Source organism: Lepidochelys olivacea, assembly GCF_965140295.1.
Source record: "Lepidochelys olivacea isolate rLepOli2 genome assembly, chromosome: 1".
Classification (NCBI taxonomy): domain Eukaryota; kingdom Metazoa; phylum Chordata; order Testudines; family Cheloniidae; genus Lepidochelys; species Lepidochelys olivacea.
Genome location: NC_140411.1, coordinates 263,195,205 through 263,222,887, shown reverse-complemented (window position 1 = coordinate 263,222,887; position 27,683 = coordinate 263,195,205). Strand labels below are relative to the sequence as shown.

At 51.8% G+C, this 27,683-nt stretch overlaps 1 protein-coding gene across 1 annotated transcript; it reads left to right on the top strand.

Moving 5' to 3' along the window:
- On the top strand, nucleotides 1-27,683 carry LOC311520124 (cytochrome P450 2D14-like). Its single transcript, XM_084627367.1, has 9 exons — nucleotides 1-405; nucleotides 4,455-4,626; nucleotides 5,872-6,024; nucleotides 7,064-7,224; nucleotides 7,364-7,537; nucleotides 18,225-18,366; nucleotides 19,875-20,062; nucleotides 21,100-21,241; nucleotides 26,294-27,683. The coding sequence occupies exons 1-9, from the start codon at nucleotides 193-195 to the stop codon at nucleotides 26,470-26,472; spliced, it is 1,524 nt and encodes a 507-aa protein (XP_084483493.1). The 5' UTR covers nucleotides 1-192; the 3' UTR covers nucleotides 26,473-27,683.

Sequence of the window (27,683 nt, the reverse complement as noted above, 5' to 3'; positions counted from 1 at the left end):
CTGGCCAGGCAGCTCCAAGCTGTGACAGTAGCAAGAGCGGGGCGGGTGTCTGAGCAATAAACCGAGAGCGAGAGAAGGGGAATGGGCGGAGGAAACTAGGGAGGCAGAAACAGCAAAGAGTGAGAGAACAGGAGCAGGAAAAAGAGGCCCGGGGGAGAGGTGAAGGCACGGGGAGGAGAGCAAAAAGAGATCATGGAGCTGCTCCTGTGGCTCTGGTCCCAGCTTCGATCCTGCGGGAACAACCTCCCAGCCCTGGGCATAGCCCTCACAGTCTTCGCTCTGCTGTTTGATTTCCTGAAGCGCAGGAAGCGCTGGAGTCGCTACCCACCAGGGCCGAGCTCTCTGCCCTTCCTTGGGACCATGCTGCAGATCGACTTCCACAACCCGCACGTCTCCTTTACCCAGGTCAGTGCCAGAGGGGCTGGAGAGCCCAGCGTGCTGGGGAGCGGGGCTGGTGGTTCGTTAATGCAGCTGGTGCGGGCTGGACGGGTTATTTGACCGGCCCGGGGCTTTTCCAAGGCAGGAGCCGGCAGTGCCCCTCGGGGCGGGGGGGCCCTAAGGCTCTCTGCTTCTCTGCTTCGGCCTTGCTCTGGCTCCGGACCCCAGAGGGCAGCATTCCACTCCGGAGTCCAGCCCAGTTCTCTGCAAAGGTTGTGATAGCGCTGGAGGAGTGTGACCCCCACTGCGCACACCCCCCCCGGGACACCCCCCCCCACCCGACTCTTTACCTTCTCCCTGTAATTTCAGTTGGAGACATTGTAGCGTGCTGGGCTGTTGCGCAATATTAGCACTGTTAAACAGCTGCTGCATTCCCCCTCAGAGGTGGGTGCACTCAGTGGTGGGTGAAGTGGTCCCTTTATGTACCATCCGTATCCTCTGGGATGAAAAGGGCTAGCGAAAGATTTATCGTATATGAAAATGCATTTGTCTCTGCTCAGCTCCCTCCGTTCATTCCAAAGTTTCTCTGCTTTGGGGACGTGGAGGCAGGGACGACCGCTTCCTTGTAAGTCACCAGAGATGATTGAGCGTCTGAGCGTGGAAACCGGGTCTTGTTTTCACCATGCGGTAGAAAGAGCATTTGAGTTTCCAGATCAAATCGGATTATGACAATGCTAGCAACAACACTTTTGACCTGCAGCTGTTTTAACTCCACATTTTTAGTAACAATGTATTATTCCCTTTTCTGTCCTTTTACTTACAGAATCTTAGAAATTAAAGGTAGAAATGGCCTATTCTTATCCACCTCTCTCCCTTCTGGTGGTGTGCCCCTGAGGGCTTTATCCCTTTTTAATAACCAGCAATGAGGCTTTCATCACTTCTGCTAGGACACTTCCCCAGTCTAATACACCTCTCGCTGAGGTTGTGTTTCTTGCTGTCCAGAGTCAATTTTCCATTATTTAGTCTCATTGCATTACTCCTTCAACCAACCTTAAACAATTTCACTCTGTCCTTTCCATTTGCACCTTTCAGATACTTGCAGGCATCAATCATAGTCCCCTTCCTTAGATATTTGACCAGTCTATATATTTACCTCATTTTATCTTTCCTCATGAATCAACCCATCCAGCTCCCTAATCTCGTTGGCTGATGCCCATGTGGCTTTGAGGAAAGTTACTGTAGAAAAGCAGGAACACAATATGTTGTGCTTTGTGTTTTTCATGTACACAAAAAACAAGTACTTGTGGTTTTTCTCTCCCTAAATTCTTGGCCCAGAAAGGCATTTTCTCTTGTATGAGTGGACAATCCTCAAGAAATCCCACAAAAAGCTGAAAATAGGTTAAATTTTGAGCCTAAACTATTTGATGATTGTTTTAAACTGTTCTGCTTTGTGCTCTGCAATGCCTGTCTGTCACCAGGGTGCAGTGGCCCTGGTCCTCGCTCACATCAGGCACACTCTGTGCTGGCGGAGTGGTGCAAAGTAGCCTCAAAGCTAGTCTAGCCAGCCACAGCGCATTCAGCCAGGACAGAGGGATAATCCAAAAGCAATTCCTACGGGATGCTTTCCTGTAGCCCAGGGGCATGGGCCATGGTTTTCAGTGCCCTGCAGAATCCCAGCTGCTGAAATTGCCTCTCATGGTTCTTGAAAACTGCCACGATTTAGAAAGGCCTTCAGGCTAATCTAAATTACTGCAGGGGAACGGGACTGGCCTGGCACACATGACCAGGAGAGTCCAGAGGTATCTTAAAGAACTTTGTACTACCCTCTCCTGCGTTGCACCACACAATTGTTGGCTGCGGGAAAGGATCAAGGTTCATAATTAGAAAACTCAGATTTGCAGCCAAGAACTTAGAAGCATGACATTCTCAATGAAGTTTACCTGGTTTGCTTTGGTCGAAGACCTGAAAGTTGCTGGGCACGAGCTGAACACCTGCAATTCCATAGGTGCCCCCTCCTCAGGTTTCCCTTGAGTGTGGAAAAAGGGCAGGACTTTTATGCGTCCCCTTTCTAGGCATGTCTGGTCTACACACAGTTTTTGTATCGAGTTATGATTTCAGTCAGGGATGTGATTTCTTCCCCGACCAAAATAGTTGAATCAGAGCTGCATTAGGGCACTAGTCAACGCCCTAACATTTCCCTTTGTCTGAGTGTCATTGCCATCTGCTGTAATGCTCAGAACAGCATTGGCTAGGATACCATCATAGTTACATTACATTTCATAGCGGCAATAAGCCATCTCCTGGCGAATGTATTTGGGGTAATGCACCACCCACATAGGTTAAGAGATGGGGCAAAGAAACGGTCACGCTTTCGGGAGTGGCTCATGAGTGAGAGTGCTCCCACTGCCCCGCTGCCAGAGCTCCGGTGGTGCTTAAAAGGGTCCAGGGCTCCCCGCAGTGGCCGGAGGACCGGGCCCTTTAAAGCACTGCCGGGGAAGCCGGTCCGGTCGGGCATGGCGTACTGACTCTTGCCGGTACGCCGGACTGGCTTACTTTCACCTCTGCCTCCTGGACAGGAGTGCTGGACCTCGGTAGAAGTGTGTGGGAGAACATGGGGCTCTGCCCCCTCTGTGACCCTATCTTTCCTCTCTTCTTCCCCCCAGGCTCTGCCCTCTCTGTGGCCCCACCCCCTGCTCCTTCTCTTTCCCCTGAGGCCCTACCCCCCAGCCAGCCTGGAAGCCCAAGCCTGGCTGTGGTAAGAGCCACCCAGGGAGCCTGGCCACAGTTGAGAGCCCCCGGCCCCCTCTGTTCCGGCACCCCTGCTCCTGGATCATTGTAACAGTCTTACCATGGAGTCACAGAAAGTCCCCTTAGACTCTCCAGTCTATCTTGCCACCCAGACAAACTGAACTTACTGATAAATGGTCACCAAAAAAAATCACCCCACATTCAGCTTATTCCCGCTCCCAAGAGACCAGTCACTTACGCCAGATCAGTTGGTACCCTAGATCTTACACCAAAGACAACACCTGTAGCCAATCCTGTAATAAATGATCTAAAGGTTTGTTAACTAGGAAAAAGAAATTACAAAGTTATTTGCAGGTTCAAGCAAGCAAACATATACTCACAGATGAGTTACCATCTAAATCCTAAGAGTGACCAAGTTGCAGTGATGTGTCTATTCAAAGTGTCTTTCGGGACAGACCCAGCAGGCAGCCCTGGGGATCTCTAGCCCTGTCAGAGTTCAGACAGCCAAAGAGATGGAAAATTTTCCTGTGACTTTGTTTTATTTCCTTCATTCAGCTTCCAAGTCCACAGAACAAGCTTCCTTGCACAGAGCATTTCCAAGGGGGGATAGGGCCATTAAGCAGTCCTTTGTATTGCAATGTTCCTTGAGCCAGCTGATTTTGATAGCCCTTCTGGATGGGGTGGGGGAGGAGTCCTGTGCCTGGTTCACAAGCGCAGAGCGGACATTTGCAAAGTTATAAAGCAAAACGTACAGATTTTCTCGTGGCGTGGAACACCGACATTGCAAGTGAGATTAACGCCTGCAGCAACTCACAAGGATTTCATAGCCTAAACACGAAATACATTCTTGTAAGACTAATACCTACTTTGAGCAAACTAACATACAGGTGACCTGGTCTGGTTTCCAGCTATGAGTTTGTTAGTTCTTAGCTAGTGCCTGCAGCCTGGGCAAGTGCTGGCACCTCGTTTGCCAGCATCACAGGAAACGCCCTCCCCCACCCCCAATCCCTTTTGTCAGTAATTTTTATTTTGTGTGTATCTGTAGGCAGCACTGCTGTACCCTCTGTGGTGATATCAGATTTCATAACCGAAGCAAGGTTGGGCCTGGTGAGTACTTGAATGGGATATCGCCTAGGCAAAGCCATGTGCTGCAGGAAGCGTTGTAGAAGGCTGTCTGTGTCAGTGGTTAAACCAGTGCCACACCAGGAACAATGTACGCTTGGGTCTGTTATCCTTGAAGACACCAAAAGAGGTCCTGACCTCTGGTAGTTGTTAAAGACCCCATCTGGCTTCCAACGAGATATTTTCCCCTTTTCTTTTCTTGGCAGCTGAGTAAAAAATATGGAAATGTCTTTAGTCTTCAGAATTGCTGGACTAATCTGATAGTAGTGAATGGATTCAAAGCAGTAAAGGAAGCATTGGTCCAGAAATCAGAGGACTTTGCTGACCGACCATACTTTCCTATATATGAACAGATGGGTTATGGAGAGAACTCTGAAGGCAAGTACCTTGGAAACTAACATAGTTCTCTGGCAGCATTGCAGGGGGACTGGCTTTATCATTTGAGCTCCTGGAGAGGTTGAAGGGGACTTAGCGAGTGAGCTGGAGTCTGCCCCTGACGCTCCCTCTCGCGAGGAGGAAGTCAGGCGAGATGGAACTGGGGACTCTCCTTCCCAACTTCAGCGCTGCAACAACTACTAAGACAGGGCCGTTCTGAAATGCTCAGTGGGATGTATATGCCAATCAATACCGATTGGCTGCCACTGTCAGAACTGGCGGAGTCCTACCCCTCACCATATGTATGCACCTTCCTCGGCTTGTAAAAAAAAGTAACCTCCTTCCAAGGAACCTCCAGGACCCAAGAATGAAAGTGGGGGAGGGTAGAAAGAAAAGCAACCTAAAAGGGAGGCTTGTTGGGCTGGAATCCTCTCGGGTTATCCCAGAGCACTTTCATTAGAAAGATTAGAGCTGGACAAATATCTATAGAGTCACATCTTCTCAACCATGGGCAGTATGTGAACCTCCCATTTGGGGAGGCTAGTTCCCTGCCCTGAGCTCTCTACTGCAGCTGGAGAAGCCCTGCCCAAGCCACCGCCGGCCTGAGGCACCCCGAGCCCTGGCTGGCTGGAGGAGCTCTGAGTCCTCCCGCTGGCCTGGGGCCATGGTGGGGATTATTCGCAGAAGTTTGGGGAGGCTTAGCCTCCTCCAGCCTCCGTTACACACCGCCTATGTTCTCAGCTCACCCTGGCCCATACTCTGGCCAATGCAGGAATGCGCCCTATAGTATGTTCTCCAGTGCTTTCTCCAGTCCAATTTTAAATGACTTGTGGTGGGGAATCCATGAATTCCTTTGAGAGACTATTGAGTAGTTTAGTCGATCTAATCATTGGGAAATGTTTTCTGACATCCAGCATGAGCCTCACACCCTAAGGGTATAGCATGGCTTAGCTCCATTGATTGCATCCGGTTATACGAGCTGCGGATCTGGTCCTGAATTTCATCCCCTTACTCCTAGCTATACCTTGGACCTCCCTGAATAATCCCTCTCCTTCTGCACTAACCACCTACACCTATGAAGGCTGAAATAATAGCTCCCATTAGTTGCCATTTTGGCCAAGCTATACTTGGTTCCTTTTATCCTTTCTCAGAAGCCAGTCCCTCCAGCCCTATTTTGTTGCTGTCCAGTGAATTTTGTATGGTGCTTCCCAGAGGTTATTATGTCTCTTGTTTGTTAATATTTTCCAGGGGTGGTGCTTGCAAGATATGGTCATGCGTGGAAGGAGCAAAGGAGATTTGCACTCTCCACCTTGAGGAACTTTGGGATGGGAAAGAAATCCTTGGAGCACCGTGTGACCGAGGAAGCTGGATTTCTATGCTCTGCGATCAGTTCTGAAAAAGGTTTGTGGCATCCAGGGAGATGGGGCAGAGGAGCCGTGTAACTTCCATAGATAAGGAAATGAAAGGGTAATATGACTGATTATGAAGGAAGGAATAATAACACAGTATCTCACATTTCTACATAATCCCTGATAGCCAGAAGGATACTAAAGTGCTTTGGAGACCAGACACATAGTGATCATTCATCCAGCACTATCATGAAGCCACCTGTGGGGTCGAACCTGACAGCTGTTTTAACATGACAGTTTGTGATGGGAAGTAAAAAAAAAAACAACAAAACCCCGACACCTCCAATTGAATGTGCAAGAGGAATTTTAGGTTGGTAGAATGTAATTACCTCAACTGGAATCTGGTGAAGGCATCAACACTAAGACGCTTCCAAAACATGCCATGACGTCTTTAAGGACGTCACTTTTATGCCTCAACTTAAAAATGTCTGTAGCAGCACAGTAACATCTGTCTGTACACAGGCGGCCCGGGTTCAGTCCCGAGGCAAGGAGATGAGTACTGTTACCTGCATACAATTCTCTGTTACTTGCACATTCTGGGGGCACCCACTTGACCCAGTTCTTAAGGCTGAAGGCGTAACCCTCTTAATTTAGACACCCACCCTTACCCCAATCCTAGGGCTCAGGGCATACCGTTTGGGGGTTTGCAAGATCTTTTACATGTGAAAGAGCCTTACACAGTAATAACCTCTATTTATTAACAATTACCAAGCAGAATACACATGGTAAGCGTACAATGCGACAGGGCTTATCCTGACAGTACCACTGACTGAATCCGCAGCAGAAACCTGCAATTCTTAAGTTTTTTCCATGGTGATCTCTCTTCCAAGTATTGAGCAGGCCCAACCCTGTTAGTCTGTGAGACATCTTTAACTTCCCCAGCTTACATGAGCATGGACTTTCAACTGGTTGTTCCATAAGAAGTCTTGAAATGTTAGCGGTTCTTGCTCAGTATGTTCCATGCAGTGAGGGGCAGGCTACAATGATGTTGTGCCTCCTAATGTCTTTGGTTGGTCCTGTATGTTTTTCAGGTCGTCCTTTTGATCCACATTTTCTTATAAACAACGCAGTTAGCAATGTGATCTGCTCCCTCATCTATGGTGAGCGCTTTGACTATGACAATAAGAAATTTCAGAGGTTGTTGCATTTGATTGATCAGGCCTTGAATGAAGAAGCTGGATTCCTGCCCCAGGTAACTCAGCATGTATGACTTGGTCAGTAAGAAGCTGTCATTTGATTGATCAGTAAGATTGTATTTTAGTGATTCTTTTCTGGGAGCCATAGGGTGTGGTTCTCTCTCTCTCTCTCTCTCTCACTCTCTGTTATCTTAGCTCCTTGTCGTAGTACCTTGGCTGCTGCGCATCCCTGGAGTGCCACAGAGCATCTTCCGATCCCAAAAGGAGATCCTGGACTTCACAAATGAGCTTTTGAAGGAGCACAGGATGACCTGGAATCCTACCCAAAAGAGAGACTTCACTGATGCTTTTCTACAAGAGATAGAGAAGGTAGGAGGAGAGGGGCAGGTGTAGATCTCTTTGGCTCTGTGAATGTATTAGTGATGGGAACACTCCATGTTAGCTTCCCGTGTTGTCAAGTTTAGCAATAGGATTTTGCTTGTAATAGAACTGGTATGAACAGCTCGCTATTCTATTTCTTCTGGTTTTCACTTATCTAGTGAGTTTAATGAGTTCACGCTCAGAAATCAGCTGAAGAATAGGCTGAAACATGAAACAAGGAAACGTGTCACTTTTGACAAAATTTCATTTAGAAAAAAATGAAAATGAAACATTTTGATAGGCTTGAAACATTCCATTTTGAGGTTGTCAGAACAGCACTGCAACAGGGTCGGGTCAAATGGCTACAGGAGAGTAATAGAAGGCAGATATATTAGCCCCAGGTTAAGTAGGTCCCTTTTCCCTGGGTAAGGTAACAGGGAAGGATTTTTTTTTTGAAAGAGAAAAGAGGTTTATTTGTAACACTTACAAGAATTACCAAAGGAAACAAAACAACTATGCAACAAAACAACACAAACAGAAGGTATAACAGAGCAGCTTTCAGGAGGGAGAAGTGTTCAGGCTAGCCTGGGCCCAGAGCAGGGGGGCTTCCTCGACACTCGTGGTCTTCCACCCCCTCGAGTTACCTAGGGCCGCGCCCAGTGTCACCGATCCTCCCTCTCCTGAGACTGCCCAGCAAGATGGGCACGGCTGCGGGGTGGGCGGCTTAGGGGTGGGGGGGTAGACACCCATGTATTATAGGACCCCTCTTAGATGACAGTAATGATGGTATCCACAGCGGCAACGGCTGGGGCTGGCGTCTCTCCCTCTTCCCCTCAATCAAAGGGTCAGACGGAGGGAACCGGATGGGGTCACCGAGCAGAGAACCCTGGACCGCGCCCACCGCTCCTTGAAGGCATCAAGGGAGTCGGTGGACGCCGCCCAGAGGAACTCCACCCGGATACGTGAATGTACTGAGGATCGGAAAAAGGCCCTACAATCGCAGGACGTTTCATGGGCCAACCTCCTCTCTCTGGTTTTATAAATGGCTGTTTTAGCCAAGGCTAGGAGGAGGTTGACCAGGAAATCCCGCGATTTTGTGGGGCCACGGATGGGAAGTGTATAGATAAAAAGGTGAGGGGAGAAATGAAGCCAGAAGCGCAATAGAATATTTGTGAGGAGCCGGAAAAGGGGCTGCAATCTGGCACACTCTAAATAAACGTGCGCCAGGGTTTCCCTCACATTACAAAAAGGGCAAGTATCCGGGATGGGGGTAAACCGTGTCAGAAACACGCCCGTGCTCACAGCTCCGTGAAGGAGCCGCCAACTGATGTCCCCGACAGGCCTCGGGACCAAGGTGGAATACAGGCTGGCCCATCGAGGTTGCTCACCCTCCAAAGGTGGCAGGAGGTTCCGCCACTTTGTATCGGGGCAGGACACCAGGGTGCGAGCGGGAATGTGTATAAATATTTCCATGGTGCAATTTGAAAACTGACCGTCTGCAGTTCTTGCAGCCAGCTTGCAGTGAAGGGGTGAGGGGTTTGTTGGGATCGGCAGGGTGGGGGCCCAATGGAAAGGTCCGGCGGGCTTGGGGTAGAGGATGGGTGGGGTGCGCCCTCGCGCAAGGCTCGGTTGACATAAGCCCGAGCAGCGGGCGTCAAGGCGGCCTTCACCTCCTGAAGTATGCGCCGGGGGGGTATGAGGGCTGGAGAGCCCCATGCGCCGAGCGAGCATCAGGGGATCCAGCCAGTCTCTCTGGTCGTAGTCCAGGAGGTCTCCGACCCTCATGACTTCCGCCAGGACCAACCTCTAGCGCACCGAGCGGGACTCCGCCACCTGCACACGGAGTTGGGGATTGTGCAGCAGGGGCTCCATGAGGAGATCTGGTCCCACGGTGGCCACCACGGACCTGGTCGTTAGAAACAGTTTCCAGGTCCAGAGGAGGTCCTGGTAGAAGACCGGCAGCCCGGAGAGGTCTCGTGGAAAACCTCTCGGACAAAGATAAAAGAGCTGCCGGTCGTATCGGAGCCCTTGGAAGCGGCGCAGGAAGGCGTGCGCCAGTATGCTCCACGCCGGACTACCTGCACCATAAAGGAGCCTCTGCAGGGCCTGGAGGCGGAAGACATGGACCTGGGTGTGTAAACACTTCAGGCCCTGCCCTCCTTCCTTCAGGGGTAGATGAAGAACTCCAACAGGGGCCCAGTGCGTTCCTGACCAGAAGAACTCTAGAATCAATCTCCGGAGGTGGGTCAGGAAACCTGGGGCCGGGGCCAGGGTGTTGAGCCGGTACCAGAACGTGGACAGGACTAGTTGGTTAAGCACCAGTGCTCTCCCTCGGAGGGAGAGACATCGGAGTAGCCTCGTCCATTTCCGGATCCGCTCTATCACCCCGCCCTCTAAATTTTGCCAGTTCTCCGGCGGGGAAGGGTGCGTGGCGGAAAGGTAAGATAGATAGAGATAGAGCAGTGGACCCGCACTCCACCGGATGGTCTGAAGCGCGGGTGGGAGGGAGCTCCCCTGCCGCCAGTCCCCCACCGCCAAGCCAGAGCTCTTGACCCAGTTGACTCGGGCAGAGGAGGCTGCCGAATAGATGGCCTGGCATGCCTCCACTCGCGCCAAGTCGCCCGGGTCCTGGACCACAAGGAGTACGTCATCGGCGTACGCCGACAGGACCAGCCGCAGCTCCGGCTCCCGCAGCACCAACCCTGTCATCCTCCTGCGGAGGAGACAGAGGAAAGGCTCGATCGCCAGAGCGTACAACTGGCCCGAGAGGGGGCACCCCTGCCGCACTCCTTGCCCGAAGCTGACCGGTTCAGTCAGGGTCCAGTTGAGCCTAACCAAACACTCCGCAGAGGCATACAGCACCCGAAGAAAACTCACAAACTGAGGTCCGAATCCAAACGCCTGCAGAGTGCTCAGGAGGTACCCATGGTCTACTCTATCGAACGCCTTCTCCTGATCAAGAGACAGGAGGGCGAACGACAGACCATCTCTCCGCCCGAGTTCCAAAAGGTCTCGGACTAGAAATAGGTTGTCAAAAATGCTGTGACCTGGGACAGTATAGGTCTGGTCTGGGTGGATCACGTCCGCCATCATGGACCCTAGCCGCAGCGAGATTGCTTTCGCTACGATTTTGTAATCCGTGCTAAGGAGTGAGACGGGATGCCAGTTTTGCAAATCGCGGAGGTCCCCCTTCTTCGGCAGCAAGGCGAGCACCGCTCGCCTGCACGACAGAGGGAGGACCCCGCTCTGCAAGGACTCAGCCCAGACAGTGAGTAGGTCTGGGCCGAGAATGTCCCAGAACGCGTGGTAAAACTCCACGGTCAGCCCGTCCATGCCCGGAGATTTATTGGTGGGCATGCGATGGAGGGCTTCCGAGAACTTGGCCAGGGTGAGAGGCAGCTCTAGGCGGTCTCGGTCGCCCATGCTGACCGTGGGGAGTTCCTCCCAGAGCACCTCGCAAGCACCAGGATCGGTCGGATCCGGGGAGAAAAGGCTTGTGTAGAAGTCACGGGCCCTCCCACACATCTCCTCTGGATCCGTGAGGGGGGTGCCGTCTTCCGCAAGAAGGCAGGTGACGTGTTTCTTGGCCCCCCTCGTTTTCTCCAGGGCATAGAAGAAGCGGGAGCTGCGGTCCATCTCCCGAAGGAGGCGGATGCGGGACCGAATGAAGGCACCTCGGGCCCGGTGGTCCTCGAGGGCCCGGAGCTCCTCCCGCTTCTCCCGGCACGCTCCGCAGAGGGACGGGTCCTCGGGGTTGGCGGCCAGACGCCTCTCCATCTCTAAGACCTCCCGTTCCAACTGCTTTATCGCTGCATTTCGCCGTCGGCTGGTGCCCCGGGTGTAGTCATGGCAGAAGAGCTTGGTGAGCACCTTCCCGAGATCCCACCATCGCCGCACCGAGGGAAAGGCACGCCACTGCTCTCGCCAGGCCAGCCAAAACTCCCGGAAGGACGTCACGAAGCTCTCGTCCTCCAACAGGCTGTTGTTAAAGTGCCAATAGGCCGGCCCCGGTCTCTCTGCACGGAGGAGACCGTTATGGTGACTAAATGATGGTCGGAGAATGGGGCCGGCCGAATGGAGGAGGAGTGGGCCTGTGAAAGATGGAAACGAGATAAGTAAATACGGTCTAACTGGGAGTGGTGTGACCGATGGGCCTCCACCCGGACAAAAGTGAACGTGGAAGTGTCATCTGGGTGATGGTCACGCCAGATGTCCACTAAGGAGTGATGTTCAACTATTCCTCAGAGAATATTCGCGGCGGCCGGGCTCGGCTCGGCCCCTAAGTGGTCCCATTCCTCGAGGGTGGTGTTAAAGTCCCCTCCCAAGACTAGGCACTCATGCGAATCTAGGGTGCCGAGAAAGTCGGACACCCGCTGATAGAATTGTGGCCGCCTTGAGCTCATTTGCAGGGCATAGATGTTAACAAGATTGACCACGAGCCCCTCCATACGGACTCGAAGGTGCAGCAGGTGGCCCGGCACGGCCTTAGTGATCCCTAGCACCTCGGGCCGTAGGTTGGGGGAGAACAGGGTCACCACTCCAACTTGCCAAGTCGTGAAGTGGCTGAAGTATACCCCGTCCCCCCTCTCCAGGCGCCACCTGTCCTCGGCGGTTGGGTCCGTGTGGGTCTCCTGCAGGAAAACTACAGAGTACCCCCCTTCCCGAAGGTAAGAGAGCACCTGGGACCTGCGGAGAGCCATCCTACAGCCCCTGGTATTCAGGGTTGCAATAATAAGAGGCGTCATGCGGAGGGCTGGGAGGTGGGGGTTTCTTGTTGGTGGGGGTGTTCATGGCCCCCGGCAGGTTGCGTAGCAACCCGTGACCCATCCCGTGGATGAGTAGATCGTTTCGGAAGCCGCGGGCTCGCTCGTAGGCCACAGCACCGCGCCTTCCTTGCCCCCTGCCCTCCTGTATAAGGGCCCTTGTGGCCTGGAGGATTTGGTCAAAGTCCCCCCATAGCTGAAGAGCCAGCTGTACCCTATTGCGGGCGCCACAGGTCTGTTCTAGGAACTTTCGTAGTGCATGCCACAGCTCATGGGGCGGTGGGGTTACAATTTCCGGGGTATTCCCTGGTGGGGCTCTTAATACAGCCTCGTGGTCCGCTAAGGCGGGTAGAGAGGGTGTGGACCACCGACGGGGCATCTGACAGGCTGGGGTTATTAAATTCATTTCACACCTTGGGGTGGAGGGGGATGGCAGGGAAAAAATTGCAACTCCTAATGGGTCGCGACTTGAAAGTGCAAAGACTGCTTCTTGGGGGGGATCTGCGAAAGGCGGGAAGGAAATAACCCCAGGGGCGGCATTAGCATTGCAGGAGGAGGGGACTTGGGCAGGGGCAGGGGTAAGGCTCTGGGGTTCAGGAGCCAAGCAGCTAAAGGAAAGTGCCTCCTGAGCAGAGTCAAGGGTTAAAGGGTAAGGGAGGGGGCTCCCAATAATGCTAGGCGCTGGCTCCGTGGTGGTCTTGGCGGCCATGGCATCAGGTGGTGGACCACCTTCTGCAGGGTGCTCGCCCGGGAAGGCAATTAGGGGGAGGGAGCATGGGGAAAGGGGGGCTGGGGTAAGGTTGCCAGGCTCGAGGTCAGCCGGCAGTAGATCATCCTCCCCCTGGGTGACCGGGGTCAAATCTAGGGCCTCAATCTCCGCATACACGGAGGAGAGGCCAGCTCCTGCTACCCCGGGGGCCTCTCCTCTAGGGTCCGCCTCAACGGTCGCCTCGGGGTCCGCGGGAGGTTCGGGTGATATCCAGGCAGAAGGGGCGTCCTCAGGAGTCTCGGAGGGGAGGGTCTCCCGTGGAGGGGGGATTCTGCCCTCCAATGCCAGTCCATCTTCCCCTCCCGACACCATCTTCCCCTCACTCTGGCCGTAGCAGGAGGCTCAATATCAGTGACTCCTTTCCTGGTCTTCCGGGGGGCTTCCGCGTCGGATGGATGCAGCAGAGCTCGAGCCTTCCGCTTGCCTCGCTTCCCCTGGACTAGGGTCCAGCCCTCCATAGCGTCGTCTGGGGGTTGGTTAGCAGGGGTCGTGTCAGGGGGCGGAGGCGATGGTTCAGGGGTTCGGGGGGGTAGCGGTGAGGCAGCATGAGGGGCGGGGGGTTCTCCTTGGGGCGGGCCCTCTCCTATACCTGGTACTATCCTTGCCACACCCTCCTCCATAGGCTCTGCTGGATTGGTAATAGCAAGGCTGGGACTCTCTTGCTTGCCCGGGCGTTGTAGGGAAGGTATCTCTTGGGAGGAGGGTTGGTTTCAGGTGCCAGGCAGCCAGGGGCATCGGCAACGACGGGGCCGATATCCTGCCGGGTCTCGGGCGTTTCGGGTGCCCCTCCGCCCCGGGCCATAGGGCAGTCTCTGCGGACATGCCCCACTGAGCGGCAGAGGTAGCACCGGGCCTCTCGGGTGGAGTAAAAGACCCGATAGCGGGCTCCCTGGTAGGGGACTAGGAAGGACCCCTCGAGCGCCTCTCCGTCACGCGCCCCCGCCGGCGGTAGAAGCTGCACTTGCCGGCGGAACGAAAGGACGTGACGGAGGGTGGGGTCCTTGCAGCCCAACGGGAGAAGGCTGATGACAGAGACAAGTTTCCCCAGAGTGGAGAGAGCGGGTAACAGGGCAACATTGGGTAAAAAGGGAGGAACGGAGGTGAGGACGAGGCGAACGCCCAGGTCTTCTAGCGGCTCTAGGGGGACAAACACCCCCCGCACCGCCAGGTCCCTCTCCACCGCTTCTTGGGCGGCAGCCTCCGAAGCTAAAAAAAAACCCGACCTTCCCATACATCTTGGAGGCCGCCACAATAGCCGTGGGTCCTACCACCTTCGCCAACGCCTGCACGTATGTCTCCACGTGGGGCGAGGTGGGCACCGAGAGGCAACGGACACCGTGCCTCCTGGTCAAGGTGGGGAAAGGGCCCCGGCCGCTGGTGATGGTAGCGGAGACAGGGGGTGACGAGGGAGATGACGAGGTGGCAGGCAGGGGGGAGCCCGTCACCACCCGAGCATACGTCCTGGGGGCCGGGGGAGGAACATTCACGGAGCTGGTGGAGGGAAATGCAGGGAGGGGCGCCACGGTTGATGACGAGGCCACAGCTGTGGGGGCAGCCCCTGCCATGGAGGGCCTAGTGGTTTTAGTGGGGCCCTTTCCTTTATTCCCGCCCTGACCTTTCCGGCCAGCTGAGGGGGGGTTCCTAGAATCTGGGGGGACAGTGGGCGCAGCAGCGGCAGTAATCACCCTGGTGCCTCCTGCTGCCGGTGCCCCAATGCGGGAGGGGCAAGTATTTTGACAATAGTGGTGGGGGGGACCTTGGGGGTCGGGCGGGGGGGGAGGTGGGGGAGGGACAGCTAATTTTGTTAGAGGGGCCTCACCCCTCTCATTCCCTGCCATTGTGAGCAGGGAGAGACGGGGAGACGCCGGAAGGAGGAGGGGGGAGGGGGAAGCAGATTAACCGCTCCTCCCTGCTGGGCTGCAGGTGTGCGGGGGGGTGCCAAATAGGTTGGACTGGAAGGGGGGAAAAACAAAAACCGGGGTCCGGTGATGGGGGCAAGCTGTAAAATAAACAATCCGGGGGGGTGTGTGTGTGTGTGGACCCACGCACGTTTGTCCAAAGAGTCTCGTTTGGTCGGCTATTGTGTCCAGTCCGAAAGGCAAAGTTCAAAGCAAACAGCTGGATCTGAAGGCAGATGGCAAGTTGCCAGCAGGGACGGACGGCGGGGGGGCCGTGACAGTTGTAGTAGTATTGGGGGGGGGCAGGCACCGATGGATGGGGGGGGGCTCCGTGCCACACCCCCTCTGCCGCCACAAATGCAATTAAACCACAGTCAAACTCCCCCCCACGAGAGTGTAATTCAGAAAATTACTCAGTCTTATGGCTCCCTTCACGATGATTTGTAGCTTCCCTGGGTTATTTCTCCTGTCTTCTGAAATCTTCTTCTCCAGCTGTGTTGGCTGTGTTCCAAGGCTTCCAGCAGGCTGAGAAAAATTACAGAAATAAGCTGACAGCAAAACAGCTGGGTCTGGGGGCTTCCACTCCCCGCTCCGGATAGCAGATTGGCAATCTTCCCCCCCTCCTCCGGGGGTTTCAGCTGAGGCAAATAGCTGCACCCGGGAACAGGCGTGGGGGGGTGCTGGCGAAAGTTGGCAGCTAACCAGCACTCAGCAACGGCAAAGAAATGGCAGAAAGACGAAACGAAACAAAAAGGCGTCTGGCCCAGTCGGAGGGGGGAACTAAGGCAGGTTCAAAAAGTAAGAAAAATCCAGGCCAGGGGGCTTTAGGAAAGAATAGAAAGCAGATAGCTGAGGAGCAAGCAAAGGACGTTCCGTTTCCCAACAGGGAAGGTTCCAGAACAATCAGGAACCATCTGGAGACAATTAAGACAGGCTGATTAGAACACCTGCAGCCAATCAAGAAGCTGCTAGAATCAATTAAGGCAGGCTAATCAGGGCACCTGGGTTTAAAAAGGAGCTCACTTCAGTTTGTGGTGCCCATGTGAGGAGCTGGGAGCAAGAGGCACTAGGAGCTGAGTATGACAACGTGGACTGTTGGAGGACTGAGGAGTACAAGCATTATCAGGCACCAGGAGGAAGATCCTATGGTGGAAATAAAGAAAGGGTTGGGAGGAGGTCATGGGGAAGTAGCCCAGGGAGTTGTAGCTGTCACACAGCTGTTCCAGGAGGCACTCTAGACAGCTGCATTCCACAGGGCCCTGGGCTGGAACCCGGAGTCGAGGGAGGGCCCAGGTTCCCCCCAAACCTCCCAACTCCTGGTCAGACACAGGAGGAGTTGACCTGGACTGTGGGTTCACGAAAACGGCCAAGCTGAGGGCTGCCGTGAAGCTCCAAGGCGAGCAAATCTGCCAATAAGCGCAAGACCCGCCAAGGTAGAGGAGGAACTTTGTCACAGCACATTTCAATTTTTCATTTAGAAATTACTTCATTTCACTTTTATTTTATTTTATTGTTTGTTTTATTTTTATATTTTATTTTTATAGTATATTTTAAATTTTGATTAACCTGAAACCGTTTTTAAAAAACTTTCATTTTGTGTGAAATTTCTAAATGTCAGCTTCTTCTTCTGAGTCGTAAACAAAGCAAATTACATTGTAATTGGCTCTTAAATAGCATATTAGTGATTGCCCATGTGAAGTCTAAGTCCAAATTTACAGAATTGGTCTGAGAAAAATTGAGATAAGAAACCCTTAGAAAACAGACACATAAAATCCACAGCATTACAAAAGATAGCCGGACTACTTCGTGCTGCGATCCTGTCATATCTTGTACGCTAAGCACGGTGGCCCTGAAGAGTACTTGGTGGGGAGACTGTTGGTTCAGTAGGTAGCATTGCGGTCCTGTTCTCATAGAAGCTACCAGGGCAGGAATAGGGCCTGTCAGATTGTTATTCCCAGGTACGTATATGAACTTTTGGAATCCTGATGTTAATTGGTTGGCTAGCATGTTGGCTGCACCCTGCTCATTACTACATGGAATTTCTGACCTGATCAAGTGAGAGTGATCACACTGACCTCTTGAGGTTGCAGAGGCACAAATGTCTAAGACTGACTGGAGACCCTCCTTTAACTCTGGTGGCAAGAGACTGTGGGCAGAGTTTCCAGCATGTATGCTCAGTGTACTGAGCAGCATCAGCCAGTGGGAGTCTGCCGTGCCTGGGTACTCCTCCTCCATCTTCATAAACTCTTTCAGGTGCCTTTGGCAGTGGTGCTGGAACTGGGGGTGCTGCCGCACCCCCTGGCTTGAAGCAGTAATAACACAGACCAAATACATGGTTTCCAGCATCAGCACTCCCACTATAAAAATTGTTTCAGCACCCCTGGACTTTGGTGGGTCAGAAAATGCTGCTGAAATGTCCACCAGCGCCTCAAGGAAACTCTGCCTAATTCCTGACCCAGGCGTGACAGCGCAAGCAAAAAAAGTTCTTGAAAAGGGGCCTCTTCCATGTTGCTCGGCAGGCAGTGCTGGCAGGCTGGTCACGCTTCCTGTAACGTGCAGGGTGGGCATGAAGCTTCCCCACGGTCAAAGGCTAGAGCGGCCACACTCTGGGGGGGTGCTAGGGAGTCTGGGATATGGTTGGTTTGGCTCAGGTCTGCCTGCTACTGTGTGGATGCCAGAACCCCAGGTTCACGCCTGGGCTCGAAAATTCTTAACGTAGGGTTTATAATCAGCATAGACTTCTGCAGGGGTAGTCAATAAATTTTTGTCAAGGTCCACATTTCTTGGTCAAGGTATAGGCAAGATCCAGACTGCAGAGAGAAAAAAACCAATAATAATAAGTATATAAAAAGATTTCAGGGTCTGTTCAAAAGCATCTACCAGTCCAGATTTGGCTTGCGGTCTACCTATTGACTACCCCGGTGTAGATGCTCAAGCCCATGGTTCTCTAACGCAGGGTCAGCTGAGTCAAGTGTCCCGAACCCTGGGCTTATATTGCCTGTGTAGACATACCCTGTGTTTTTGGAGGAGAAGGTCCCGAGCTTTATTCCTGATGAAGTCTATGTTGTGTGGGACAAATTGTTACTTTGAAATGTATGTGACCAAGGAGCCATTACAGCATGTGTTGTCATATGTACATGTTTTGCTGCACTCTGCAAACAATTCAACCTTTCAGTCTGAGAATATGAATTACCACTATCTACAATTCTGCTCCTCTCTCCCCAAGAAAAATCTAGGTCAAATCTTGCTCTCCTTTGTTCCCTTAGGCTAAAGAGCATGCGGGGAGCAGTTTCAATGACAACAACCTTCCTATGGTAACAGTTGACTTGTTTACCGCTGGCACTGAGACCACTTCCACCACCCTGCGCTGGGCATTGCTGTTCATGCTTCTCCGCCCTGACATCCAGTGTAAGTAAGGGGACTGGTGGAGATGTGACCGGTTCTCCCAACCCTGCATCTTCCACAGAGAACTTCTTAGCATCTGCTGTCACCTTTGTGTTCTGGGGGTATGAATCATAGAATCATAGAATCATAGAATATCAGGGTTGGAAGGGACCCCAGAAGGTCATCTAGTCCAACCCCCTGCTCGAAGCAGGACCAATTCCCAGTTAAATCATCCCAGCCAGGGCTTTGTCAAGCCTGACCTTAAAAACCTCTAAGGAAGGAGATTCTACCACCTCCCTAGGTAACGCATTCCAGTGTTTCACCACCCTCTTAGTGAAAAAGTTTTTCCTAATATCCAATCTAAACCTCCCCCACTGCAACTTGAGACCATTACTCCTCGTTCTGTCATCTGCTACCATTGAGAACAGTCTAGAGCCATCCTCTTTGGAACCCCCTTTCAGGTAGTTGAAAGCAGCTATCAAATCCCCCCTCATTCTTCTCTTCTGCAGGCTAAACAATCCCAGCTCCCTCAGCCTCTCCTCATAACTCATGTGTTCCAGTCCCCTTATCATTTTTGTTGCCCTTCGCTGGACTCTCTCCAATTTATCCACATCCTTCTTGAAGTGTGGGGCCCAAAACTGGACACAGTACTCCAGATGAGGCCTCACCAATGTTGAATAGAGGGGAACGATCACGTCCCTCGATCTGCTCGCTATGCCCCTACTTATACATCCCAAAATGCCATTGGCCTTCTTGGCAACAAGGGCACACTGCTGACTCATATCCAGCTTCTCGTCCACTGTCATCCTTAGGTCCTTTTCCGCTGCCGTAGAAAGAGAAGCTGCCGTAGCAGCAGTCACAGCAGTGATTGGGGAATAATTCCAGTGGAGCACTCTCTGAGGGGGAGAGCAAAGACCTGTGGGAAGGGAGAAAGGAGAGAGCAAGCCTCTGTTCAAGATTTCAGTGTCAGAGGGAGCACTCACCACTTTTCTTCATGACAAGTGCACTTTGAGACCCTTGTAGCTACTTGGTAACTCTTCCTTCTCTTAGGGTCTCTGCAGGGATAAATGCTAACCTGCTTGAATGTGCTAATGCCAGAGGCACAAGTGGGTCAAATAGAGTATGGATAAGGTGGGATGTCTCGACCAATGAGCTTATTGGCCTATAGAACAGAGGATGACTGTGTAAGTTGGGCTGAGTAACCGAAGATGAGTGTGCTGTCCTTCAGCTCCTAATTCCGCATTTCTCTCTTTCCTACTGTCTATGGGGCTTGCTCTGCCCCCTTGCCCTCAGCCAGGTAAACCCTGCCTCCCTTGCACTCTTGCTTTCAGGTGCTTGTAAACTGCTCAGTGATTGGTAGGAAGGAGGCTAACAAACTCACCGAATATAAACCCAGCGCTGTACAAATAGACAGACCATTCCTGCCCCACAGGGTTTAAAGCCTAAGGGTAAATGCGTAGGTTCCCCATTTTTATGGTGTTGATGTACATCATTATGTTGCATTGAGGAGGATGTAAAGTGTCTTTTTCCAGGTAAAGTCCATGAGGAAATTGATAAGGTGATTGGCAGGGACAGGTCACCCCAGATGGAGGACCAAGCGAACATGCCTTATACCAGTGCTGTGATCCATGAAACTCAACGTTATGGGGATATCATTCCCTCTGGAGTTCCTCACATGACATACCGGGACACCGAGCTCCAAGGCTTCTTCATTCCAAAGGTATCTATGGCCAGGCAGGGGATGCAGACCTCCTCTCCCCTTGCAGACTTATGTCCTGCAGCTGCAGACATTCCATATGTGAATCTCCCCAAGGTTCCATGCAGAGGGGGGTGGAGCACCAGGCCCTGAATCACACAACCATTGGCGAGTTATCAAATGTGCAGTTTTAAAAGGCCTTGGGCTTCAGAGACAGCCTTGTTTATGTGGTTAGCTCCATCTTGAACAGGTCTTTGGATATCTGAAAAAACAACGAATTGAGCTAAGACACTACTAAGGATTTCAATCCTTACAGGGGAGACTGTAATTTTGCCTTGGGCACCTTCTAACATTCAGTACATCTGCTTGAAGGTGGAGAAAGGTAATGCTGACTGACTGTATAGAAACTACCGGCTAGGTCAGCAGTTCAAATCCAACACAGTAGCAACTAACACACTATTATCTGAAGGGTGTTCAGAGGCCACTGTGCATCTCAGTCCAGTTCCAAATGGACAAGAGACAATGACAGGCAATTACTGCCTTCTTTGGTGAGAGTCTCATTGGAGAGACCAAAGCCACACAGTACTCAATTCCACTTTCGCCCCTAGAGGAAGCTCCTCTAGCTCAGGCCTGAGGCATGTGAGAGGGGAAAGATCTCGCTTTTTCTGTGAAGACAATGAGAATTGCGGTTTGGAGTCTCTCAGTCAGCACACTCTTACCAGAGCTAAAATTAACTTGAGAAAATATTTGAAGCAACTGGGGGAGTTCATCTCCTGAACCTCATTAGACCATGAAAACACCCCTTGCATACTCTTAGTCTAGCTAGCATGCAATGGACAAGGGCTTTAGAGCATATGCTGTGCACTGGCTGGAGCCTTGAAAGCGTCCCACTCCATTGTGCTGTAAGATTATATAATGAGGTACCTGAGCTGGGTTCTATGTCTTCCTCTGAAGCATCCTACAATGGCCACTGCTTGAGATGGGATATTGAATGCAGAGGGACTGGCCTGTTCTGGTGTGACAATTCTTACGTACCCTGTTCCTTCTCTGGGGTGGATCAGGGGACGACAGTCATCACTAACTTGACCTCGGTGCTGAAGGATGAAACGGTTTGGGAGAAGCCGCACCAGTTCTACCCGGAGCACTTCCTGGATGCAGATGGGCAGTTTGTGAAGCGAGAGGCCTTCCTGCCTTTCTCTGCAGGTAAATCCAAGGGGAGGAGCAGCTGGCAGAGGCCATCCCTGTGGAAATGAGACACAGTGCATGAGATGTGACCCACTATAGTTATGGGAAAATGAGTCTCCTCTAAAGCAAGATGTCCCTCTCATCATGAGAGCAGCTTCCTCAAGGGGAAGATCAGTGCAGTCTGTGCTGAGCTGGGCCTGTTCTTCATGAGCATGCTGCATCTCCCCAGAGAAACTACTTCATACTCCAATAGACACAGGGACATACTGAATGCAACACATTAATCCCTTCTGCACTCTAACGGAAAACCTTAACTACAAGCCCAGGAATCTGTTCAGAAACAATGTGCACGCAGGTGAGGTGTGTGTTATTGGGAAAGGGATGAGGTCAGAGTTAAGGCTTTCTGTTAAAGCATGATCAAAATTGCTGTGTCCCACATGCTTCTTTATCTGTTGCAAGGCCCCCTGATCAAAGGAAGGTGTTTGTTCGTGGAGGCTCTGGGACCACTGCAATGGGGAACATGGATCAGTCGGGGATAAAGGGGAGATGAATGTTCCCAGTTTCCCGTATGCTCTCAACTCACCAGAGAGATGGGAAGAGGGAAATACTGATTCTCGGATACACACCAAAGGAGGCCAGCTGTGGCTGGTGGAGGGTCTGTAGGGTCTGTCCTAACCCCTCTGGACACCACATCAGCAGCAGTGGGAAGCCTGAACCAGTGGGTCACTGCCTCTGCCAGGCTTGTACGAGTGCAGCCCAGGAGTCCCAGCAGTGTGAACCATGAGGACTTTGACAGGAGGGTCTATGCACTGAGCAGGATTATAGCTTTTCCACAGAACCTTTCCCAGTGACTGGTTGGTGCTCTCTAGGTTTGTTTCAATGCAGCCAACCGTTTCAGTGGCAGAGAGGGGTTGAGGTCCCATCAAAGAAAAAAATGTGACACAAACTTAGTTAGGCAGCTTCTAACGCATTTCCAGGATACTCTGGTATTGGCTCAGCGGGTACATCTACACTTCAGACTGGGGGTGTATGTTCCAGGTTGGGGACACATACCCACGCTAACTCAGTGATAGCATGTAGGAGTGTAGCCACTGCAGCGTGAGCAATGGGCGGGGCTGGCCGCAATGAGGATGATCCCGTCGAAGATGGTAGGTACCTGCTCAGGTGGCTAGCCCCTCCCACTGCTTGTATCCCCATGGCTACACTTCTCTTTTTAGCACACTAGCTAGCTCAGAGTTAATGGAGGCACGTCTCCTTGAGCTGGAGCTTACACCTACCGAAGTGTGGACATATCCTTGGTTAAAAGCCACTTTTGTTTTTCATTTTATGATTTTATTTTAGCCTGTAAACAGGTAATTGAGCAGCCAACTTCCATTTGTGCCAAACTGCAGTGCAATCAGAGTTTCCCTTGCACCCTTTGTCAGTGCCTGCCTTTCACTCTCTCTGGAGCAGTGGTTCCCAAAGCGCAGCTCACAACCCCAAATGGGGCCGTGCCAGCAGCACATGGGATCGTGGCAATCCTTTGTGTGCAGAGGACGCCATTTTGCTCTGTACAGCATGACCTCGCATGCACCATATGTAGGAGGTCACACCTGGTGGGGGACACCATTTTGTAGAGCAAAATGGCGTTCTCCACAAGGGGTGAGCTCTCCCTTACGGTGTGTCTGAGATCGTGCTGTGCAGAGGACACCATTTGGCTCCTCCATGTAGTCTGGGATTCCGGACAGAAATACTTCATTAAAACGGGGTCACTCCGGAAAAAAAATTGGGACCTGCTGGTCTAGAGCCTCACAGAATTCAAGAATGGACTTTTGTTAGCTAGCTCAGTATTTGTACTTTAGCAGCACAAAGCACAACACCTCTACCTTTCCTATTTGCATTGGCCACTGTTGGAAGACAGGATACTGGGCTAGATGGACCTTTGGTCTGACCCACTATGGCTGTTCTTATGTTCTTCAAATTTCAGGGCCCTGGAGACATTCCAGTTGGAAGTAGAAATTGATGGAGGCAGGTATTTTCTTTGATGCAGTCTTGTTTATTTATAAGGAATGTACAAAGTCCTGCTCCTCTGAACTCAGGAGGAACCAGTAACAAAAGGAGCAGGTTCTTGGCTTATGGCCCAAAGCCTCTTTTGCCAACAGACCCAAAGCTTTTCTCTAGGGTCTCACTGCGCTCACAGGCTATTACTGCTTGTCCTTCTTGCTTTTGTCTCTGCCTCTCTCTGTTTTTGTCTGTTCTCAGTTTGTGTGTGTTCTCTCACAGACTCACAACCCCCTTCCACTCCCCCTCATCCTGGTCACAATACCAAGTGGAACTCCCTACCCACCTGATGCTAGTTTCTGGGTGGATTCTATTCGGCCTTGTATTAGGTGTGGCCCCTTATGTATTTCTTACAACTATCGTAAGTGACAGGCATGTTCACACATGAGTTTGAATGAGGTTTTGAGTCAACCCATAACAAGGTGTGACCGGAGTACCGAGGCGGGGGGGGGGGGGGCATGCTGACATTGCTCAATTAGGGCAGACTGCAAAGAATGGGGCAGACAATTCCCAACAGTGGTGGTTATTGTAATACTTAGATTCACCAAGCCAGCAACAAAACAGCTTCTACAATACAATACCTTACTGGTTACCCAGAAGCCAAAATACAGTTCCCTGAAAGCAACCCACCCTTGAGCTCCCACCCAGACACCCAAGTCAGATATGATGAGGATTACTGAAAATCTTGTTCATCATGTAAAAAATTTACCAATCCCAAAGGATCGGACACATTGCCCATCAGGTTAATGAATATCTCAGATCTTACCCAAATACACACTTACAGCCCATTCTTATTAACAAAACTAAGATTTATTAAAAAAGAAAAAAGAGAGAGAGTATTGGTTAAAAGATCATTATTCATACAGATATGAACAAAGTGCTTAGGTCAGTTTCATAGTAGAGTGGGTGAGCTCTAGAATTTCAGAGAGTCCTTTCCAGAATCAGTTTTTCAGGTTCTTGTCCAAAGTCCAATATCCAAGATCAGGGTGATCCAGAATGGAGCTGGAGACCTCAGTCTTGTGACTCAAACTTCCCCTGATGAAGGTTAAGCAGATCTGAGATAAGAGGCTCAGGGCCCTAGAGTTCTTTTTATAGTTGTTCAGCAGCCTCTTGACAGCGTGCAGTCCTTGGGTGACCAGTAGTGGTCTTGAAGTAACCTCCTATTTCCTAAGCACCATTGCTAATTAGTTACATGAATTAATGTAAGGCAACTGCCCATTGCCTGCCATTTACAGGAAGTTTACTACATACTTCAAAGAGAAATGAAGACAGTGCTATTACTACATTGACAGTTCATTTAATGTTATCATCTCCTTTTGATCTCTGACAGCGATAGACAGGAGCCCTTTGGTTACATTGTCAACCTCTAACAATAGGTATCTAAACCAGATTTGGGCAAACTATGGCCTGCGGGCTACATCCGGTCCGCAGGACCGTCCTGTCCAGCCCCTGAGCTCCTGGCCCAGGAGGCTCGTCCCCGGCCCCTCCCCCACTACTCCCCCAGCCACGCAGTGATGCCACCACGTAGGCAGTGGGGCTGCGAGCTCCTGCTGCTCTGAGTGTCATGGAAAGCGGGTGGCGGCACACGTGGTGGGGTTGGGTAGAGGGTCCCGGGGGGCAGTCAGGGGACAGGGAGCAGGGGGCAGTTGGATGGGGTGGAGGTTCTGGGGTGGACAGGGGTCGGGGAACAGGGGGAAATTGGATAGGTGTGGGAGTCCTGAGGGGCCTGTCAGGGAGCGGGGGTGTGGATAGGTTGGGGAAGTCAGGGGACAGGGAGCAGGCGGGGGGAGCTTGGATAGGGGGTGGGATCCCGGGGGGGTGGTTTGGGGTGGAGGGAGTCCTAGGGGCAGTCAGGGCACAAGGAGCAGGGGGGGGTTGAATGGGTCGGCGGTTCTGAGGGGGACATTTAGGGGGCGGGAAGTGGGTGGGGGCGAATAGGGGGAAGGGGCCAGGCTGTTTGGGGGGCACAGCCTTCCCTACCTGGCCCTCCATACAATTTCACATCCCGATGTGGCCCTCGGGCCAAAAACTTTGTCCACCCTGATCTAAATGCACAACAAAATAATCCTTATCTACTAATACGTTTCTCAAGGTTGAATCTGGGTCAATTAGCTGGCTAGTTGTGTAACCCTTTGTGGTCCTGTGTCACACAAGGTTTCACCCAGCTCATAACATGGTCTGACCCGTAACTCATTCACTTCAGGTATCAGCTCTTAGACCTCAAAGTTTCATTTGACTATCTTCAAAGGGAACAGTCCAAAGAGGAAGATGGGGGTGTTGGTCATTAGGAACCTTTATGACAAGAGAAGGATTTTGCAGTGGCTGCGGGAGTAGATATGGGACCAGTGAAGTCTTTCGGGCTGGCGGTGAGGTGATCCTGTTTGTACGAGTACTGCAAAGGCTTGCTGCAGTGGTTTAGCCTGAGATGGGTCATTGGTGAAGATGCGTCACTTGTATTTGCCTCGAGTCCAGAAAACCAATGTCCCCAGATCGCACTTGAACCAGAATCTCCTGCCTGGTAGCATGGGCATGTTGTTCCACCTCAGATTTCTCTATCCAAAAGGCATTTATTTGCCCATTTAGATTCTAGAAGGCAAGAATTCCACAAAGAGCGTATGGGACAGATCGTCAGCTGGTGTAAATTACCACAGCTCCTTTTACATCGAAGGAGTTTTGCCAATTTAACAAGCTACAGATTTAGCCCTGTGCATTAGAGTGTCTCTGACCCTTTTGAGTCAGGCTGACTAGGCAGTAATTCCCCTTTCCAAGCTTCTGGTCCTGGCCACCATCAGAGACAGGGAATCGGATTAAACAGAACATTGGTCGGTCTGGAGAAGTATTTCCTAGTTGTTCCTGTTCACACAGGGTCTGGGAATAGGGAGACTCAGCATCTGCTGCATATGAAGGCAGATTCTCTGTTCACTCCAACCTGTGGGTGCGCAGTACGGGTCTTACTCCTTCAGTGACTAGTCATTTACATGTGATGTTGTATCCTCCTCCTCCCCTCTTTTCTCACTCCCACGCTTGCAGGTCGCCGTGTTTGCCTGGGGGAACAACTGGCCAGGATGGAGCTTTTCCTCTTCTTCACCAGCCTCCTGCAGCACTTCACCATCCGTCTCCCTGAGGGCCAGGCCAGGCCTCGAGAGGATGGACACTTTGCTGCAACACTCAGGCCCCACCCCTACCAGATCCAGGCTGTCCCAAGATAAGTGCTGTTTTCTGCCAAGTTCCCCTCATATATTTTAGGACCGCTGTAGTGCTCAGCTGAAAGATGCTCCTACTCCAACGGGGCAGCTTCTCCCGTCGGCACAGTTAAGCCACCTCCCTGAGAGGCGTTAGCTGTGTCAATGGGAGAAGCTCTGATGACACAGCGCTGTCTACCCAGAGGTTAGGTCGGTATAACTATGTCACTCAGGGGTGTGGATTTTTCACACCCTGAGCGACATAATTATACCGATATAAGCCTGTAGTGTATACCTGGCCTTAGTGTTGTGTCTGTGGCTCCCCGAAGCCACGCCATGGCCCCTCTCCGGCTCCTACGCACTCCAATGGGAGCTGCAGGGGCGGTGCCTGCGGATGGGGCAGCGTGCAGAGCCGTCTGGCCATGTCTCGGCGTAGGAGCCGGAGAAAGGAGATGCCACTGCTTCCAAGAACTGCTTGAGGTAAGCGCCGCTTGGAGCCTGCGCCTCCTGAGCCTCTCCCCACGCCCCAACCCCTTGCCCCAGTCCTGATCTTGCTCCCTCTCTCGAAACCCCTCGATCCTCGCCCTGAGCACCCTCCTGCACCCCAAACTCCTCATCCCCTGCCCCACCCCAGAGCCTGCACCCCCTCCTGCATGCCAACCCCAATTTTCTGCATGCCAACCCCAAGCATTAATGGCTCACCATACAATTTCTATTCCCAGATGTGGCCCTCGGGCCAAACAGTTTGCCTGGTATAATTCCAGTTTTGATCTTATCTTTTGCTCTTTACACAAACGTAATATGAAGGAACCACATGTGTACAGTGGGGTCCAAACCCGTGTTTATTGGAAATACGCAACGTGCCAGGCATTCCTCCACCTACACACTGCTGCTCTGGTTGGGTTCTGGCAACTTCTAAAAAAACCAGCGCATGGGGAATGGAACAATAAGGCTCACAAACTATTTAAAGGGATATTATGCTATGCTCGTACACGACACCTTCCTTCTTCCATTATACATGTTCCTTTCACTTTCAGCCCGGAAAAGGGTTAACACAGTTTCTTTGGAATAGAAACCTCTTCTGTTAGAGTAAAGCGACTATGGGAGGAATTGCCACTAATTTGCCTCAAAATATTGTGTTTTTTCCATGATAAGCCTGTAATTTGCCCTTGCAAAGGATTGTTATAATTTGAGTGATGTATACAAAATAGTAAAATTACGTTAATAAAAAAAGGACT